Below are 19,969 nucleotides of genomic sequence, written 5' to 3' on the forward strand. Positions count from 1 at the left end.
GCCTAATTTAAATACCTTTACAGTAGTTTTGTACTCTGTCACAGTACAGTCAACTTGGTGCATTATGATCATAAATCACAGGCAAAAGTGAGTGTAGTGGGTCCCCAACTTTTTGTCATTAAGAACCTTTTAGAGAAGTATTTATTTTTTATGAACAAAGCTGGCATACCAATTCAAATTGTGTGCTAAAGCTTCACACAAAGCACTCACAGATAGCATTCGTGAATAGTAAACACTGCCTTGTGGCTTCTATACCTAACAGTTTTGTGCCCATCAGTGAAGTGCTGTCTCTCCTTCATTTTCTACCTGTATGTAATACATCTAGCTCTGAGCTGATCAGCAGTGGTCTGTACTTAAATAACATGCGCTGTTTTTTAAATTTGTTAGAATTATGCTTTCATTTCTATGCTTGTATTCAATATTATTGAATTATTTTGTGTTGTGCAGAATGAAAAAAGTGATCCTGGAACCATAATTGAGCATAAGCATCCTGGCCAAGCTCTGGAAATGGTTCGTTATTGGGATCCCTTATTTACAAAATGTCATAAATACATCTTCAAGGGGACTCAATACCCAGGCGTGTGCAGGAGCTACCCACCCTGTGGAGCTGTCAAGGCTGCTGACGTTTACATTTACATCTATTCATTTAGCAGACGCTTTTATTCTGACGTACAGAACAATAAACAAAAGTGCATTTAACTAGTAGACAGTAGTCCAAAGAGTTACCACATTTTTTTGGCTGTGCATGTTACACAAATAGGTGCACACAGAATTGATGACAAGTCCCTTGCCAGAATATTTTTGAGTAACAAACTCAAAAATGATCTGAGTGAGAGGCTGTCAGCTGCATCGGTGTGTGTGCTTTCTGTGCTGTGAAACCTTTTTTTTTTTTTTTTGTTTTACACTTTGGCCAAGTAGCTCCCTGGGACTAGACCAGACTGACCATTCCTTTCCACTGTCCACCAGCCATCATTACCCTGCTCTAGGACTACTACCATGTCCCCCTTTGAGACTGACAGTTCATCCTGACCCTGTGGACAGAAGGGAGAGAAGAGAACATCAGCTGGACATGATGACATACCTGCACAGAGCAGGACTGTTCAATTAATATCCTAGGTAGGCGAGGATCTGAGGTTTTGGTTTCAGCTGGGCAGCCGGGCAGTAAATCACATTATTGACTTTACCATCCTGACTGAACTCATTTATCCCTTTCTTAGCAGGATGAGCAGAGCTGAAAAACCTGCTGAAAGTGCGCAAGTTTATATAATACAATTGTGAATGTTGCACTTTAATAACATTTGCTCTCTTGGCAAGTCTAGTACTGGTTTAATGAAGCAGAACCACAGTGAGGATTGGAGTCCTGACTTCACTTTTGTGGTATGCCTTCAAATTAACCAGGGCAGCAGGGCGAGGTTTCCCAGACTGTGGTCCAATGACACGATTTCACAATACAAAACAAATATTAAAAAGAGCTGCAGGTGAATTTAAAGAAATGTTGCCTCTCAGTAGTACCTTCCATAAGTTTCCGCAGCAGCTAAGACAAACCTGAGCTCTGTAGTTGTATAACACCTTATACCCGTCTTCTTCTGCTGCAGTGTCACTAAGATCCTCCTGTGGAAGGCCCGGAATAGATGCGTATACGCTGTCTGACTTGTCAGCTATGGAACAAGAATAGAAAAACGAAAAAGCTTTTGTGTGGTTGAACAAAAAGCAAAAACATTTTTAGTTGCTCAGTGCTGTCTTCACCTGATCTGTGCATTTTTTTAGTTATCTTTCACTTCATAACTGAAAGACACCCGATTACTGGCAAGATGATGTACTGAGTACAAAGTGAATATTCTTTATTGAGCAGGGTTTAAATGAAAATTTGCAAACTTATCTTCCCTCCAACACAACAGAACACAATTAAAATGCTGTCATGACTGACCATTGCAGGATCCTGTGGTATCGCTGACGTTCATCTTTGACCCACCAGAGCTATTGCCTTGCAAAAGATTAGAAAACCTAGATTTGAAAACAACATTAATCAGTACTGTATTCACCACTCAAATAAAAGATAACAAAAATATCTCTTTTTAAATCATAACATTCAAGTCTAACCCATAATAAATCAAGTTTACAACACTTCTTTGGGCTCAAGTACATACTTTTTCCTGAGCACATCCGGCATTAGATTCAATTCTAACTTCATCTGGGCATCTGAATTTGCAGAGTATGGTTAACATTTAATATGGATACCTGACAGCACGATAGCACCACTCCAAAAATTGCTTTTTATATAAAGTCTACCAGAAGCTAAGTCAAGCAGTTTTATTCAAATAGTGTGAGCAAAGCTGGTGTTGTGTGCAATGAAGTCTGACCTCTTCATCACTCCTCCTCCTCCTCCTCCTCCTCCTCCTACGCGTGCAGTGCCATTGCTGTTTCCTGGCAGGTCCCTCTCATAATAACTCTCAAAGACAATGGGAGCTGGGAGAAGATGGCCGTAAAAGACACTGGAGAAACTGAACGTCCTTTTTATTTACTGTGTGCCCATAAATCTGTATCCATGACTGAATGTTACACTCCAGCTGCAGTGAAAAATACCTCCTCTGTTAATTTCTTTCATAAAGTGTGAAAATAAAGTTTGTAAATAACCACCATGTTCAGAGACGGTACAACCTAATTTAAAAAAAGAAAGAAATTTTATGCAATATATACAAGTTATTTGCATGTATAGTTGTGGTCCCAGTTTGGAAACGTGTTCTGTGGCAGAGGTGTGGATGATGTGGTGTCACCTTTTACTCACACATCCTGCAAAATATACCTGCCACAGAGCCAAGACTATGAGTAAAAGTGTTTTATCAACAGTAACAAGTTATTCACCCACACATGCAGAGCTCTGCTTCAGTCGTGCCCAGCAGACATGTAGAGTGCTGTAAAGGCAGCCTCTCCCTATGCTTTGGGAATCTAGATGAGAATGACTGAACCTCCAGAATGTCCACCCAGCAGATGATTACCTGGTGGACTTGATCCAGTCTTCTTCAGTCCAATGAAACAGTTATTATCTGTTGTGATGTCACACTGCTCGAGAGTCTTCCTCACTTCCTCGTAATACTGTAAATACCATCAGGTTAAGTCTTACACTACTACAGCGCTTCCTGATACAGGTTCATGCAAAACACAGGTATGTAATAGCTGCAGTCACAATATCAGTTACACAATACCCTGCTCTTCAGTGTATTAAGTACAGGATTAAAAAATTCTTAAGAGAGCTGAATTGCCATATCAGCTCTGATAACAATAGCCAACTGACCTCATCATCCTTGACACACTGCAGTGAGAAATGGTTGCAGTGAGCCCACATTGCATTTCTCAGGAAATTTATGCGATCTTCTTCTTGCTGTTGAAAAACCTGAATGCCAAAACCCAAACACCCACCACCATCCCCCCACCCGACAAACCTCATTAATTGAAAACCACTGGAGTATTAACAGCAGTGAAAATGCATAACAGAAAAGAAATTCATGAGATTCTCACTCAGTCTGTGCACATAATTCAAAGTAATGTCTTTTTAACCACACATTTTCAGTGCTTCGCATTCTGAAAGGAGAGTGCTGTCTAAATGTTAACTTGCATGGTGTATAGTTATATGAAATACCCTCACGCTGCATCTTGAACATAATGTGTATTCAGTTGTTCTTTCCTCCAGGTCGAAGTCAAAGAGTGGTTCGTACCGTAAAATATTTCATGCTTATGCTGATACCAGGAGGCAGGCAGACTGGTAGGTAAATGGTAAGTTGGGCACTTTTAGTGATTTAGTGACTTGTAGTGATTTTTAATGTTCTGTTTCGTTTTACTCAGAAGTACGATTCTTCTTGTAGTGGTGGTGGTGGTGCTGGTGTGGGGAGGAAAAGGTAGGAAGCAGGAAGACAGTATGGAGAACAGGTTGTTTGCATCTACCTCACAGGTGCTTGTGTGTGTGTTCTCCCAGTCCTCCCGGATCTTGTCCAGCTGGTTAATGTTGGATATGTATTGCTTCTCTGAAAGAGATCAAAGTGGTTTTCCTCATATCATTTATCTTTAGCCAGTTGTCAGTTGCTGCTAACTGTACGTGTGTACTTAAGCAAAGCTTACAGTGAGTCACAAAATATACAGCAGTTATCTACCGTGTTTTTGGTTTTAGCACCTTATATCACCGTATAGATTTTATGGTTCATTGATTGAGAAACTCGGTAAATTGTCTGTAGCAATAAATGGAATGATTTTAGATCAAATAACCACAAGTCAGATGTTAAGATGTGAGCAATCTTTGCAATAATGCAAATGCAAATAAATCTAGTTCTTTCTGATGTAATTAAGTACGTGTGCGAATCCTATGATCAAGCTGTCATGTTTTTCAGGAGTGCCGGTCTTTCTCTATTCTTGCAACAAATTTCACACCAAACCACACATAGTTGACCTCTTAGGGTCATCCCCTCCTATTTTGCCTGCTGTTCGGTGGATTTCACAATGACTCAGTATCAGCCCAGGACAATAGGATGTGGAAGGAACTGAAAATGACATGAATGACACAACATCTCCTGATTGTGCTTCACGGTGCGTTGCTATCTGTACATGTCACACTCACCAGCCTCTTGTGCCGCCTCTCTGCACTGTTTGGCCTTGTGATGCACCTAATTGTCACCGGAAAGTAACAACCAAACACAAAGTTCTCTAATGAAATGCAATTTTGGGAACAAAAACAACTTGGTTCTGCTTTTGAAAGAAGAGCCCCTTGAGGCCTGAAGACTTAAAATGTATGTTGCTTAAAATAAGGATGTAACTTAATAAAACAACAAAACAAGAAATCTAAAAAAAAACATAATGTCAAATTTAAATCCAATTGAAAAAATACTTTATTATTTCACTGAAATGTATTTAATGGAAATATATTTAAGGGTTATGGATAGTGAGTGAATATATTTAACGGATAGAAGATTAATTTGTGCCATCACAAGAGCCTGAAGACACAACGCATGACAACATTTTGTTTTTAGTGTTGTGTAAAATAACTACAGTAAGTAAAATTACACTAATAGATGCTTTCAGCTATAGGCCTCTGTCCTTTTTTAAGTAGTATCAGTAGGGGATTCACCTTTTCTGCCTGCTTGGGAGTGACACTGGTGGTGTTGTTCACTCTCTCAGCAGCTTGTTCAGCCTCATCTGCCTCCCGGCACCTCTGTTCATAGAGCTTTTTTGCCTGAAGAACAGCAAGGGAATTACAGCGTGCACAGCTGTATACATTCCCTTTGCCAGTATTTACCGATAAGAACATGTCAGTAAATGTCATTTTCCATCCACTACTGCTTTGGAAAATAAGGAGAACATAAAACTCTAAAGAGTCTGAAGGCAACAGGGATGAAAATGCCTGCCTGTCAGACATCTCTGCGTGGATGTTGGATCACCACCTACAACTCAACCTCTCCAAAACGGATATCCTCCACCTCTCAGCTGGCCCGTCTTCCTGTCATGATCTCTCGATCAAACTGGACAACTTACTCATTTTGCCTACTTCCTCAGTTAAGAGTCTGGGAGTGTTGATCAACTCAGGTCTTTCTTTCTCTCAACACATCGAAGTCACAACCCAGACCTGCAGACACATCCTACATAACATCCGCAGGATCCGTCCCTACCTCACAACTGACTCTGCCCAACTGCTTGTCCAGGCCGTGGTGACATCCCGTCTGGACTACTGCAACTCTCTCTTGTGTGGCCTTCCTGCTACTGCCATCAAACCTCTGCAGCTGATACAAAATGCTGCTGCCCAAGTTGTCTCTGATTTGCCAAAGCGTTCTCACGTATCTTCCTTACTCATTTCTCTGTAGTGGTTTCCTATAGCTGCCCAGATCAAATTCAAGACCCTGGTTATTGTCTATAAATGCATGAATAGAACCGCTCCTAGCTACTTACAACCGCTACACCCCAACCAGACCCCTTTGCTAATCTACTTCTGCTCGCTTGGTGGTCCCGCGCACGAAAGGTAAAGCGCGGAGGTTCTCAGTTCTGGCTCCGTTGTGGTGGAAGGACCTCCCCCTCTCACTCAGAACTGCAGAAACTCTGCCTACATTTAAAAAGGGTCTGAAAAGTCACCTTTTCCAGATTCACTTCACCCATGATCACTTAAGCTCATGTATGGTGTAAATGTTTATGCACCATAACTTTATGATCATGCCCACATAAGCCTTTACACAGTCGCTATTCCTGAATTGTATGTAAATGTTTGTGTACCCTTTTAAAAAAAAAAAAATTGTAGGAAGGTGATCAGGAATCGTCTATCCTGAGTTTTGTGCACCTACTCGTGCGATGAACATCGGTGCATAAAGTGGAAAGAAACAAACTAGGTTTACTAAATCCCATGTCTGCAACTATGTCTCTCTTTCTGCTAATGTAATGCACAAATTGTATTTTCCCTGAGATGTACGTCACTTTGGAAAAAAGCGTCTGCTGAATGAATAAATGTAAATGTAAATGTAATTAACAACAGCACAGCTCTATGTCCTTTTAAAATGTGTGCATATGTATCCGTGATTGATGACACTTGGTGAAATTCTGCAGAACAATGATAAAATCTTTTTAAGCTTTATAGTAACTCATCACTGAGACTCCAAAGAAGCTTGAATTGTCTAAAAAAAAGATCAATTTCAACGTGTTCAAAATGGAAAAGAATCCTGAGTCACATGCTAATGCTGATATAACAAAATGGTTTTGAAGTGGGCTAAAGTGTGATGTTTTTCTCTTTTTAACTTTACTGTGATATGAATGTACTCTGATTTATGCTTCTAAAGTAGGAGAACAGTTTTCACAAACGGTCCCCTGAAATCATTTTAAAGTAGCCTGCTCACCTCCATGGTCTTCTTGTGTGTGGACACTTTAGTCTTCTGAATTTTCTCTATTATGCTTTCAAACTTAAGCGAAAAGCAAAAAATACGTGATAAACATGCAGAATGGCAATGTCATACAGTTATGTCATCATACAGTCATAAGTTTGTATTATGGATATTCGGGTTGTTTGCATCGTTTTAAATTCACTTACCTTTTGTACTTTTTGCAATAGTATATAAAGACAAATAAGAGTATTTATTATAAACTCACACATACACACATTATCAGAACCGCTTGTCCCTTACAGGGTCACGGGGAACCGGAGCCTACCCGGCAACACAGGGCGTAAGGCCGGAGGGGACACACCCAGGACGGGACGCCAGTCCGTCGCAAGGTACCCCAAGCGGGACTTGAACCCCAGACCCACTGGACAGCAGGACTGCGGTCCAACCCACTGCGCCACCGCACCCCCTAAATAAACTGTTCAAGGTTATTTAAAGGCTAAGACTGATATGTTACATACTTGTAAGTACTGTTAAGTACTTTGACGAGGCAACATGATTCGGTCCCTTCTTAAAACTTAAACTAGTGACCTTCAGTCGGTCAATGCACATACCTGGACAAAAAATTTTGAGACTAGAAATTGACATTTAAATTAGTACCTTCTTCCTCTGTTCTTTCTGCAGTTCTCGGAACAGTTCTATCCTCCTCACTTCCTCCTTCACCATCACAGAGAGCTGGATGTGCAAATTCCCAGCATTCTCAATTTCTGGAAGCATATTTCCATTTTTAAAAATCACAGCAGAGGAAGGCAACACGGAACAGAGAAGAGGGCGTCTCGTGAATACCCAGCTATCGAAGTTAACGTCAACTTACGTGCTTTCAGTTGATCAAACGATGCTTTCAGAGTACTGTTTAAAAAGAAATAGTAGTTATCATTTTTAATATACAACAGAGAGGCTGCTAAATGTTCAGATTATTATGGACTTATTCAGACCAAATTTTCTAAAATAAAGTCAACATTTTCTTTCATTGCTGTCAAGAATGGAACATTTTCCCTGTTATGGATCTGATAATTGACCTCAGAATATTCACCTACAACATGTCTTCATGCTTGCAACAAATATACTTCTGTTTGAGTAGGTCACTGATCAGATAAGGGGCTAATCTGAAAGTCCCACTGAAGCATGTCTGACATGCACACACAAACGCTCCCGTCGTCCTCGTGGATTGCTTTACGCTAATTTTCTCTTGATGGCTCCAGTCAGAGTGATTCACCCACACTGCTGTATATAGCTACTGACTCAGGGCAAAATGAAGCGCCGCCCTCCCAGGAAGGAAACAGCCATCATATGTATTTTAGGAGTTTGTTGTATTTCAGAACTACTGTAATTATTAATAAGTATTTTATATTTGCCATTTGAAAAATCTCTAAAGCAAATACATTTGGTTCTCTAAATATTGTATTTATCACCTGAAATGTTCACATCCTACAGATGAACTGTGGACATGCAAGTCTTACAGTTTTGTCATTATCAGCAAGTTTGTGTGAAACCACTGCACTCCACAGATAATTACAGATAAATGTCACCTCCCACATAGATACAAAAGAATTTTTAAAATCTCAGTTACATACATGCAAACAGTGTACCTGATCTCAGTTTGTCCTCCTGACTTGCGAGCAATTGTCACCAGCTCCTTCCCATACTTCTCCTCTGCCAGTGCCCTGTGCAGAAGAGAGTGCCATACATTAGGGGCCGCAAATAGCATTGTGGTCAAGCCAAAGACTGGAGGTCACTAGTTTAAGTTTCAAGAAGGGCCTGAATGATCTTGCCTTGGTCAAAGTACTTAACCGAATTGCTCTGTGAAAATATCTAACTATGTACAGGGTGAAACTGAATGTTGTTTTGAAAAAATGTGTCGGAAAAAAAATTATAAGGCAGTAATCATGATGCTCTTCACTTTCTTTTTGAAAGACAGTGTAAAACTTGTAAGCTTCCAGCTAAAACCCAAAAATACAAGTGAGACATGACATCTAACTCATGTTTATGCTGTTGATGAGTGTGTGATAAACCCTTGTAAAACAATACCTCATCTTCAGAAGATCCTCCATATCCTTGCACATACGTCGGCCGTCAGTGAGTCTCTGCATCAGGACCTCATATCCCATGTTATCAGTGAAATCCACTCCCTAGAGAAGTGGGTGTAGAGGAACTGGGGTCATACCAACAACAAAATGTAATCATTTACATAACTTATACAACTATGACATTTTAGCGGAATATCTTCAACAAAGTAAAACTTCCTATAAACACAGAATTCTGCAGCACGAGTTGTGTTTGACCTACCAAAGTGTTTCCATGTATCCTATCTCTTCACCTTTCTTCCTATAGCTGCCCACATCAAATTCAAAACTCTGGTTACAGCCTACAAAACCATCGATGCATCTTCTCCCTGATATGTACAGTACCTGACCACTTACTTTGCCTAACCAGACTGCTATGCTCTTTCACATCTGCCAACTTGGTGGCCCCATGCACAAGAGGTACAAAATGAAAAATTCAAATCCAAGTTCAAGTTTATTTGTCACATACACAACCATACTTCGCACGCAAATGTAAATAGCTACGGCACTGGGAGTATGCAAATCACATTTTCGGCCAAGGTTTAAAGAACAGTTTGAAAAATGTTTAATTTTCTAATAATTAGATCCCCTGTATTCGATTAACATGCTCACATATTTGTGGCAACTGAAAGGATGTCTCCCAGAAATCACTAATGCAGAGTGTGGACTCAGGCAACAGTGTGAGCTGGGAAAATAATGAACAACAAGCCTTACAATGAGCAGCCTAGGAGGAAAAAGGTCTCTTACCCCAATCCTCCAGGAGAAGAAAAAAACATTCAAATTTTGCTGTGGTTAGATCAAGATATGATCTCACTACTAGCCCAAGTCATTTTAAAAGTACAACTCAGAGGAATTCAACAGCATTAGGAACTTCTTAAGATTTAAAATGTTTCCAATTCACACTTTTAAAATGACTTTGAGGTTTTGGTCACAAAAGCCAATGGGCACGATATTAAACTGTGTACGTTAATGCTGAAAAATAATGAAGGTTGTTATACAGTGTCTCCAATGCAAATCAACCCAGAAACACCCACTCACTTTACAGATTACCGTTAAGCTAATGCATCATAGTCAAAAGATCAAAGACAAAAAAAGACTGGATTATGGCCAAACCCCCCTTTTACAGGAAGTTCATGTCAACATTGTGGCCATTTTCAAAAGAGCTTCAGAAATTCGACTGTGCACAATGCCATTACACATATATTGTGGTTAATGACACATGCATTTTTCATTAGGAGAGTGAATATGTCATTTATAATGTGATCAACTTCACATCTCTTGGAAGTGATCTTCTACATTACAATGTTTTTTCTCTCTGCTTTATCTATAACAGTTTACCTTCCTAAAGGCACGTAAGACATTATTTTATATTTGTATAAATTACTCATATGATATATAATTTTTCTCCGGTGAAATTAGTACAAGTAAAAAATTAACCCATTCACCTAGCAAATAATTATGTTTAAGAAATTCTTTAAACAGTGATTATGTAACAATATTACAAATGGAAAGTTAGCAGAAAAGACCACGTGTATTGATTATATGCCCCAACATGGATATCAGTAATTATATTATATATCTCAAGTTCAAGTTTTTATGGCCCACAGGACCATCTGCTCCCCAATACCTCCAAGACCTGATTGCTCGCTACATTCCAGCCAGACTGCTATTCCTCTCCACCTCTGGCTACTTGATGGTCCCATGGACTAAAGGTACAAAATCAAAAGGTTCTTGATTCTGGTTCCAATGTGGTAGAAAAATGTCAGAAATCTCAGACATGCCGAATCCCTCTCAACATTTATCAATGGACAAATTCATATCTTTTGAACTCATATCTCTCCTGATCGCCTGTCTACTTAGTAAACTTGCATTACTTCATCTGTTTAAAAAAAAAAACTGCACTCTCTGTCAGTTCTAAACACAGCTGCTTGTGTAACTGAACTGGAAGTCTGCATCTATATCCACGTCTGTTGGTGAAATGCACTTTTGTTTTCTCTGAGTTGCACATTGCTGTGGAAAAAAAAAATCATCTGCTAAATGAATAAACACAATATAAAATATTTCAAAGGGGTAAAGTAGTGAAACTCTTACTTCCCTGTAAAACAAATACAGTACTCTGCAAAAAGCAAGTACATGTACATAGCTACCTACCTAACCACACCTAAAAGTACCATACCTACCCATATATTTTTTGAAAATGTAAACAATATTTCAATCCAAAGGAGCCACAGAGGGCAACTTCAGACAGATGCATGTACATATATATTTATAGACATGACTGTACATTATTAATTAGTGTAAGAAACTGCACATCAATTTGACCGGTCAGGAATAGGAGCTGGTAGTAATACAAATGAAAGAAACATTTTCAATGAACTTGGATCTGAATAAAACATTGAGGTGCTGACCAGTCCACTGTGACTGTACAACTTCACTATCAAACATCAGTCCATTAAAGTGGGAAACTATGCAAACTGACAGGATAATTATAGCCACTCACTTACTTACCCAGAAAGCATCTTTGAACTTCAGCGCTGTCATCTCCATAGAAGCTCCCTGTGGACAGTAGTTCACCTGAAAGTGTCAAACTAAACGCTTGAAGCGGAGGTTCAGAAACGGACGTCGTCGGTCTCAGCTGTGTCCTTAAGGCAAATGGTGAGGAAAGTGTCCCCCGTGTCCTTATATGAGCGGCTACCTGTGGTGGCGCGAAATGAGGAAGGAGACTCGTCGTGTGTCGTCAGTCGCCTAGAGCCCGTTTTTAACAAGTCTGTTCAGTTCCACTTGCTAGTTTGACTACAAGATGAGATTAGGCGCATGATGCGTGTTCGCACTTCTGAAAAAAAAGTGTTTCTGCGGATTTATTACCCCGAAATCACAAAACAGCCCACAACCAATAATTCGTTCAGACCGTTACACTGTGTGTAAAAAAATAATGGCACTGACTGACAACTTTCTCATTATTATCCGACGTTGTGCATTTGCAGGATTATCTCCTAAACATCCTCATCATGTAACACACAGTTTACATTTACATTTAATAAATGATTTATTCATTTAGCAGACGCTTTTGTCCAAAGCGACGTACATCTCGGCAAAAAAGTACAGTTTATGCATTACATTAAGAGAAGGAGACAGCTGCAGACATACAGTGAAATTAGGAGATAAATAATTAAAATTGACAAAAATCGATAATTAAATCAATGATTTAACGGAACAATACGATAGGTATATTTTTTTTTTTTTTGTTTAACATTTATGGTAATATATATGGAATAACACACACATAACAGGTCTTGTTATTTATTGTAAATGGTTGACACACAGTTTAAAGGAAACCAGGCAAGAGGCCGAAGAGCTAATCTGTACAAAGCAGAAGTATTGGTGTGAAGGAAAAGGGCAAAGAAGCAGGGCAGTATTAGTATAAGAAAGCCATTTCACTCACGATACAATAGTGCCCTGCAGTGGAGTGTACAGTACAGTACGGAACCGACCTCGGTCCGGGAGCCGAGGGCCCCTCTTCTACACGATAACTTACAGTTACATACTCCATCAGCGCACCTTCATTACTCACTCATATAAAGTGGACTTTACGGGCCGCATACTATTTATACAAGAAATAAACATACTGTGGCGCCCCCCCCCCCATAGAGCTACTAGAAACTAGTTCGGGAATCAGGGTAAAAGAAGCGTGTTCTTCACCAGGCGCATACATGTCTTTCGTTTTTTTTTTTTCGAAAACTTTATTTCGTAAAGTTATCAATAAAATACACAACCAAAAACAAACATCAAAAAATCCACAGTCAGACGAACCCAAAACCATTTTCCTACAGCTGGTCAACAAAATTACTGAACAGCCATTACATAAAATACATTATCAAGAGTGACAGTCTTTTCCATAACAATCCCCCTTCCTGGCTTCCAAAAATATAACTGACCCATGAATTCCCCATACCAGCATACCCACGAAAGGACTGTCCCCCAAAAGCAGCGCAACCCCAGTCATCATATCACATACATCCTTCAAAACACAGGAAATACTTCCAAATTGCAGTATAAAACCCTAGCACACACCCCCCATATATATATATATATATATTTTTTTTTTTGTTAGCGATCATAATGAAGACACTACAGGCAGCAAGACAAGTACAAAACACTCCAGAATCCGCCTGGGTCATCCCCAGCCCTCCCGCTGCGCCCCATGGTTAAGGGGTTACCCCCGGAACTCCCCAGAATCCCACTCTCGAACACTGAACATAAATTAAACGACAACCAATCAACAGAAGACGCACACAACTCTGTACACACGAACACTAATATAAGCTATTTACACGACGCTGGTACAACTCCCCTAAGCGCCGTTACAATAAATAATGTACAGCTTGCTTGGGCTAAACGGCCCGGGATAAATCAATGCGGCTTATTTAATTAAGGTACATGTTTACAGTTCATTTACATTCCGAGGAGATGTTGTACTGACATTTATCTCATGCTTCTCTCCAAATGACTTCCGACATTGAACTACTTACAGTTATATTTATTTATATTTTAGGTGAAAGCCATAGCTAATCATTATAATATTATCGTTCTTGTTGTTGTTCCAGACGACCGTGGCCCTGCACAAGGTATTATGGATGATACTGTAAATTTATTATTATTTATTTTAATTATAGCTGTTTTCATACTATTTTAAATTGAACCAGCTTTTAAAGTTTTTTTTTTCAGCCCGTTCATTTATGTGCGCATCGTAACACAATGTAAGACGAATAAAAACGCAACCTTTCACTTTGTGTGTATTTCGACATTACTTTTTATTATGGATATTTATTTATTTATTTATTTAAATTAAACGAATAATTCAAACACGTATTAGCACAGAACAACCAAGCTCAATCGGGGGTATGTAAACATATAATAATAAAAAAAGAAACTACAGGTCACTCCAATGATATACTCGTCACCTGTTCCAGACTCACTTCCCCCATCATCTCTTAAATCCATGTGATGTGTAAATGTTTACGCTAGTATATAACTTGTGAGTCATAACTGCTGAACGATGGAAGCCTTCTTCACGCAGCTACTCGTGTAATGTAAATGGTTAACAGGAATGTGATTAGGAATTGTCGATATTCGGATTAATTTCATATGGTGGAAAGTTACAAACTACTTAATCACGCGTCTGCATCTAAGTCTTTCTGTTAGCCTAATGTAAATAATGCACACATTGTTTTTTTTCTATGTACGTCGCTGGAGAAGAGCGTCTGCTAAATGAATAAAATGTAAACGTAAAAATCTTTAAAAAAATTACAATAACTAACTTATTGTCTTAACGGCCTTTTTAATCGAACACACTTTAATGGATTTTCTAGTATACTGTTCAGAAGAGTAGTAGAAAGAAGACTTTTGCAAGCTCGAACCGATGTATCAAGATATTTCGCCAATCACTTGCACTTTAATGCAATAAATGATTCTAAACTCCTCCCCCCCGGAGGACGCACACGTACACGCACACGCTACCTGTTTCCTGAGAGACGGGATGACCCCATTTCAGCCCGTTTAGTCCCGCCTCACTGACTGCTCTTTGGTCGATCCGCGTTCTGGTCCCGCCTTAATTCTCAAGCACAGAGAGACTATTGGCTGGTATGCGTGTTTGTCATCGCGGGAAGAAGACGCTTCCTGCTTCTTCCTGGTCATGCTTATCCGAAGTGTTAATTCTGTTTAAAGTTGTATATAGTCGTCCGCCTTGGATACTCGTTAACTACGGCTTACGTCACTTCAGTGCTTTTTTTAGACCCGAAAGTTATCCGATGTCAAAGGAGGGCCGCAGCGATGGGCGGCGGCGCGGCGCTGCTGCAGCACACAGGTTCGGACAGCGGATGGGCCCTGGAGGGGACGGACGAGAGAGATCCGGGAGCAACAGCTCGGGCTCCTCGCACGGAGGGAAGAGCAGAAGCGCGCCTATTAACATCGGCCTCAAGGTACCTGCCCCCCTGGCTGCCATACACTGACTTCTCTGTTCACTCGTGACGCGCATTAAGAGACTAGACTCACCCGGCCGCTAGGCTGTATGTATCACACATACATAATCATATGTTTGCTTCTGAATCTGTCAGCAGTTTAGACTGACTGGCCCAAGGTCTGCACGCAACGACATAGGTAGGTTTTAAAACGACAGGTAAATCGATCTTAATAACACGGTTCTCCAGTACTGCGTGGCTGGACTCAGGTACGTAGTGGTGAGAGTTGCCGCCTTGCTCAAAAAAGGTCCCAGGTTTCAGTCACACCCCCTACTGTAGTACCCCTGAGCTGGGTATCTGGGTATCCTTGTGACTTTCTCCACTAAAGTTTACACTGCTCTATATATAATAAACGGGTAAGTCATTGTATCTTTTGTAGAAAAACGTCAGGGAAATAAAATGTGAATGTGCTTGAAATATGTGCAAGTTGTACTGTAATTTCCAATCTTAATGTTCCTGAGGAAATGGGCCAGCAGATGGCGTAGCGGTTAGAGCTCCAGACTTTGTCTGTTGGTTGATGCTTAATGTTTTGAATCTCCCTCCCCCTGTAATACCACAGATTAATGCACTTAGCCTGAATTGACTTGGTAAGAATATGATAAGAATACTCTGCTGTATAAGTGGTCAGTGATGGTAAGGTTGCCTTTTTTTTCCCCTAAGGTTGTTAATCACACTGGACGAAGCTGTCATCTTTTTATAAAGTTAATCACAAAAGAAACAGTTAGCAGACCACACTTAAAAATGCCTGGCATTAAAAAAAAGAAGGGGGGTGGCACTAATGTCACAATGAATCCACTGGGCCTGTACCTGACACTGGAATTATGTAGTGGTTATGTCATCTCCACACCCCACACTGTCTCGAGTGGTCAGTATTTATTACACTAATCAATTACATGCTCTGTTGATGTTAAATGTCCCTTTTTAAAATGAAGCGGCTGTCGGTAATAGTTTTTATGTGAACGTTATGAGTGTATCAAGTTCTTGCTTGCAGTGTAAACATGACCGACTCCTCGGCGACGGTGCTACAAGTCGTGTGTGTGTTCAACTACTGGAAATACACCTTTTTCATGGTATATTTTAGTTGATTAGTGTAAATGATCTGTGGGAAAGGGCAGCCGCTGAAGTGTTTGAATCTATTAAATAAATGTTGTTTATTCCATGAAGTGTTGCGCAGTTGGATTATAATGATTAATGGGGTGCATGATGATTAATATTCGAGTTTATTCATTCGCATTGCAGACCTCGTGCTTTAGCTGTTCCACAGATTGCTGTCGTGACATGAAACCATGATTCCTCTGTCTCCCTGTTTAGGGTCTACAGGGTACTGTAATCTTTCACGGATTTCCTCGAAATAATTCTAAACGGTGACATCTGAATAAACTTGGAATAAACTTACGCACAGATGATGCTCATAATTGTACACGAATGGCTGGGGAACGCTCCATATAATACAATATAATATATCGTGGGTGCCGTGTCGGTGGCTGAAGTCACATGTGACATGGTGTGTAAGTGGACCAGAGGAGAGGTGGACTATTTATTCGGCGAGCTTCCCTTCCCTTGTCCCCCCTGTGTGTGCGCGCGCGAAATCCATGTCCACGCGGCCCGCGGCGCAGCCCACGCAGTAACGAGCTCCATGTTGTGTAACCCGCAGCAGCGGTAAAAACGCGGTAGCGGCTCGTCGTGTACGTGAATGGGCCGCCACGGCCACGAGCCCCGCTCGAGCTGCCGTGGCGCGAGGACGGGGCGAGAGAGAAGCGGAGCGGGGAGGCCGGCGGCAGACAGAGGCGGGTCGCGCGCGGCGCGCGAGACCGACCCGCGCGGTTAGACGCTCGGTTCGCGGCGCGAGACGGCAGGGAGAAGCGCGCTCCCTGACCGGCGGTAATGTGATCCACTCCAGGGTACCATGGCGGGGCTGGACAGAAAAGAGGAACCTGCTGCTCACAGACACCACTTTTACTCTGTACGTACCTTCTACTAAATATATAGTTATAATGTATATGGCAGATGTGCAGCATTCATTTTGTCGATGGCGTTTTTTATGAAGAAAATGACTGGCAGCGAATTGTGTGTAGTCCAGCACACACCCGGCAGCAAAGTGTAAACGACTGTGTGTTTTAATATAAGCAAAGTAATATGGAAAGAAATCACTTGCTTGATTAAAATTTTATAAACGCAAGTCGTGGAGTTTCCTTTCGGTGCAGCGCTATAATATAGTATCTTAGGACTGCAGCAGCAGCAGGTACCGCGCGGGCAGTCACGTGATTTAGGGCGACGCTTGTTTGGTAATTACTGATAATAATACCATGATGTGCCGTTTTTTTTTTTTCTTCCTTTTTTCTTTAATTATGTTCCAGTCGGTCGTATTCCACTCCCTGTACACAATACAGATTAAAGAAAAGACCATATGGATTATAACTGTGAGAGAACCGATTCAAAGCAGTCTGATGTGAACAAATTGGAAGAGGTCCCATTTCGTTACTGTTTTTCTGATGCATCTGCACAGTACAAGCCAGCCAGTTTTCGTAATCATACTGATACTTTGAGTAGCGTTTCTCTGTTTTTATTTTTTTTAGCGCAAGTGTTTAATGGTATTTTCAAATGTACAGTCGGTAAGTTCTAGGACTTGCCCCTGTGTGGCGCTGCTGCGGTTACCATGGCGCCCTCATGGCGTTACGTGTAACACTTGTGCAGCAGTGGATTATATTCTGCGCATTTTTTGCGTGGCGGTTGCTGTTGAGTCGCCTTGACCGTCGCTTGTTCCGTGGTACCCATGGATGTAATGGCAAAATTTCGGATGCTCAGATGTGACCGTGTTAAAAAATGTCCTGATTTCCCCCTGCCGTTTTGACTTTTTCCACATTGTTTTGTCTTGAATTTTTAGGCTGGATATCACCTAAAGTCAGACTAAGAAGCCTGGTAGTTAGAGTAATAAATATTTTCATGTTTCTTTTGAATATGAAGCTGTTAGGATTTTGAACAAATAAACAAAGATACTAAGTGGGTCAAAAGTTGCGATATGATTAGTAAGAATTAAAATGGTGAAAAGCGCAAAACTGAATATAACAAACTCTTAAAATTTTTAACGGAAACGTATATAAACTCTGTAGAATTAAAACTTATTCCATGCCACTAAACACACTTGTGAATTTAGCCAGTCTTCGATCAACTTCACTTAACTTAGTAGTGTTTGACTATGACTAATAGACATTTCAGTCAACTAAGAATGATGGGGGAGGGAACTGAAAACTAAATAAACTGTTCCTGATTTTTGCGTAGACCTGCATCCAGGGCTTTATTGCCGGTGACCTGAATATGGACGGGATTCCTGGAATGATGGACACTCGTAGAAGATGCTTCTCACAATGCTAGCCTTTGTACCTGGTATGAAAAGGACAACCACAGACTTTCTGCCACAGATTTTTTAAATGAATAAGCAGCTATTTATGAGGGATCAGGATGACCTTGCTGTAGCTCTGCAATGCCTAATGTGACCAGACCAGTGAAGCATCAATCAGTGGAGTTGCTGTCTATACTCAAAGCCAAAAGTGGTCAATGGCAGGTCAGCTGCCAAGCACCAGATACAAGCAGTAAATATTTACTCTGTGAGTGACAGGCGGACTGGGACTTTCTGTGTGTGTTTACACACCGGTGTTTTTGTGTGTGTAGTTGTTTGTTGTGCGTCTTGTGGAGCTCGAGAGTGACTGCGCGCTGCTGTCCCTGTTTGCTCTTTGTGGAACACAGCACAGCATGCTCCCTTGCGCCTCATAAGTAGGTCAGCTCTATTAAGCAGTGGAACATTTAACATTTAAAGCAGAAGCTTGAAACCAGACAAGCGCAGCGTGCTGGCTTTTTTAGTTTACATCCTGATAAACGTTACGAATCTTCAGTGACTTGTTTCGATAAACCGCCGCTAGAATGACTTGCCCGTTTATGAAGCCGGTTGTTCGTACTTTATCCGTTGAGAGTAAATGGCTTGATCAAGTCTGCTAAAATGGGAGCGAGATGTAAACCAAGGACTATTCGGATTTCAAGGGACGATCTGTAAACGCTGCACTTTGTACAGTAGAATGGCATTTTCTTTGACCATGCTTCAGTTTAATCAACAATGTGTTCCTAAGCGAACTAATGTGGCTTTAATGGGTAGCACTACAGAGTATTAAAGTGAACATTTATTTATTTTCTCCTTTTGTTGTCATTGCATTTGAATGATTCTCTGGATCAGGGAAAGCTTATATACAACACCAGCCCTTGACTTTGTAGCCAGTGGTTGGTAGAATATTCTCACTTGTGCTGTCATCTTTCTTAGCAGCCTTAGGCCAGTAGAAAAGTAGCAGGGATTGCGTGATCCAGCAGCAGTTAGTCAGTCAGAGAATCTTTTTTCTTAAAGAATGCGGAATCTGGTTGTCATGGTGACAATAACATTTCATCGACCAGCAAAAATGTGTTTTATATAGCAGCGGCAGAGAAACTGCAGGGAACATTTTTGTAGATGGATCATAAAATAGGCAACTCTTAAGGGATTGACATGAACACTTTTCCAAATTTGCAGGACTTGTCCCATTATGGGTGGCGCAGCACTTTGCAGTGATTTATGGTGATTCTATAATGGTTTGAATGTAGCTCAGTTTGTATCGAATTTGCATGGGTTTCCTCCCATTGTTCGGAGACAATGTGTTTCAGCTAAACTGGGGGTTCTAAATTGCCCTTAGTGTCTCAGTGTGAGTGAATGAGTATGTATGATTGCCTTAAAATGGACTGTCGTCCACTGTGTATCCTGGAATAGGCACTGGAGCACCACAAGTCTGTATTGTACAACCAGTTATTGACAGTGGATATCAGAAAGGTGGATGTGTATCTCTATTAATTTTTTTAAATAAATACCATTGTCCATATTTTGTGCTTGAATCTCTTTGTCTCTGTCTCACAATCCTGTAATACCAGGTAAACACTGAACTCTTTTGGGTATGTTACCTTTGTTATTTTG

The 19,969-nt window shown here is 40.7% G+C and overlaps 2 protein-coding genes across 3 annotated transcripts in view; one reads left to right on the forward strand and one right to left on the reverse strand.

The window, feature by feature from the left end:
- Positions 1-875: 875 nt before the first annotated feature.
- On the reverse strand, positions 876-11,777 carry LOC108940843 (proline-serine-threonine phosphatase-interacting protein 1-like). Its single transcript, XM_018763243.2, has 15 exons — positions 11,474-11,777; positions 8,931-9,031; positions 8,492-8,566; positions 7,717-7,751; positions 7,503-7,609; positions 6,861-6,923; positions 5,114-5,218; positions 4,607-4,652; positions 3,940-4,019; positions 3,293-3,391; positions 2,997-3,093; positions 2,361-2,466; positions 1,928-2,004; positions 1,546-1,658; positions 876-1,031 (listed from the first exon to the last, which is right to left on the reverse strand). Exons 1-15 carry the CDS (start codon positions 11,510-11,512, stop codon positions 900-902), a joined length of 1,275 nt encoding a protein of 424 aa, XP_018618759.2. The 5' UTR covers positions 11,513-11,777; the 3' UTR covers positions 876-899.
- Positions 11,778-14,630: 2,853 nt separating this feature from the next.
- The window catches only part of scaper (S-phase cyclin A-associated protein in the ER), a 97,260-nt gene continuing 91,921 nt past the window's right edge, over positions 14,631-19,969 (forward strand). Inside the window, exon 1 of one of the 2 annotated variants that reach the window (XM_018763772.2) lies at positions 14,631-14,943. In XM_018763772.2, the coding sequence (XP_018619288.2) occupies positions 14,773-14,943 (171 nt within the window). In that variant the 5' untranslated portion in view covers positions 14,631-14,772. Of the gene's footprint in view, positions 14,944-16,678; positions 16,946-19,969 lie in introns of those variants that run through there. The other variant, XM_018763773.2, reaches the window with a different exon arrangement.

The sequence above is a fragment of the Scleropages formosus genome, chromosome 11 (genome assembly GCF_900964775.1).
Source record: "Scleropages formosus chromosome 11, fSclFor1.1, whole genome shotgun sequence".
Classification (NCBI taxonomy): domain Eukaryota; kingdom Metazoa; phylum Chordata; class Actinopteri; order Osteoglossiformes; family Osteoglossidae; genus Scleropages; species Scleropages formosus.

Excerpts from the sequence above, each read along its gene's own strand:
- LOC108940843 (XM_018763243.2), bottom strand. The coding sequence starts at position 11,512 with ATGGAGATGACAGCGCTGAAGTTCAAAGATGCTTTCTGG. Across the intron at positions 7,752-8,491 it reads GGAGGACAAACTGAGATCAG|TACTCTGAAAGCATCGTTTG; the intron begins GTACACTGTTTG and ends CTTTTTAAACAG. Across the intron at positions 4,653-5,113 it reads CTCCCAAGCAGGCAGAAAAG|GTGCATCACAAGGCCAAACA; the intron begins GTGAATCCCCTA and ends GGTGACAATTAG.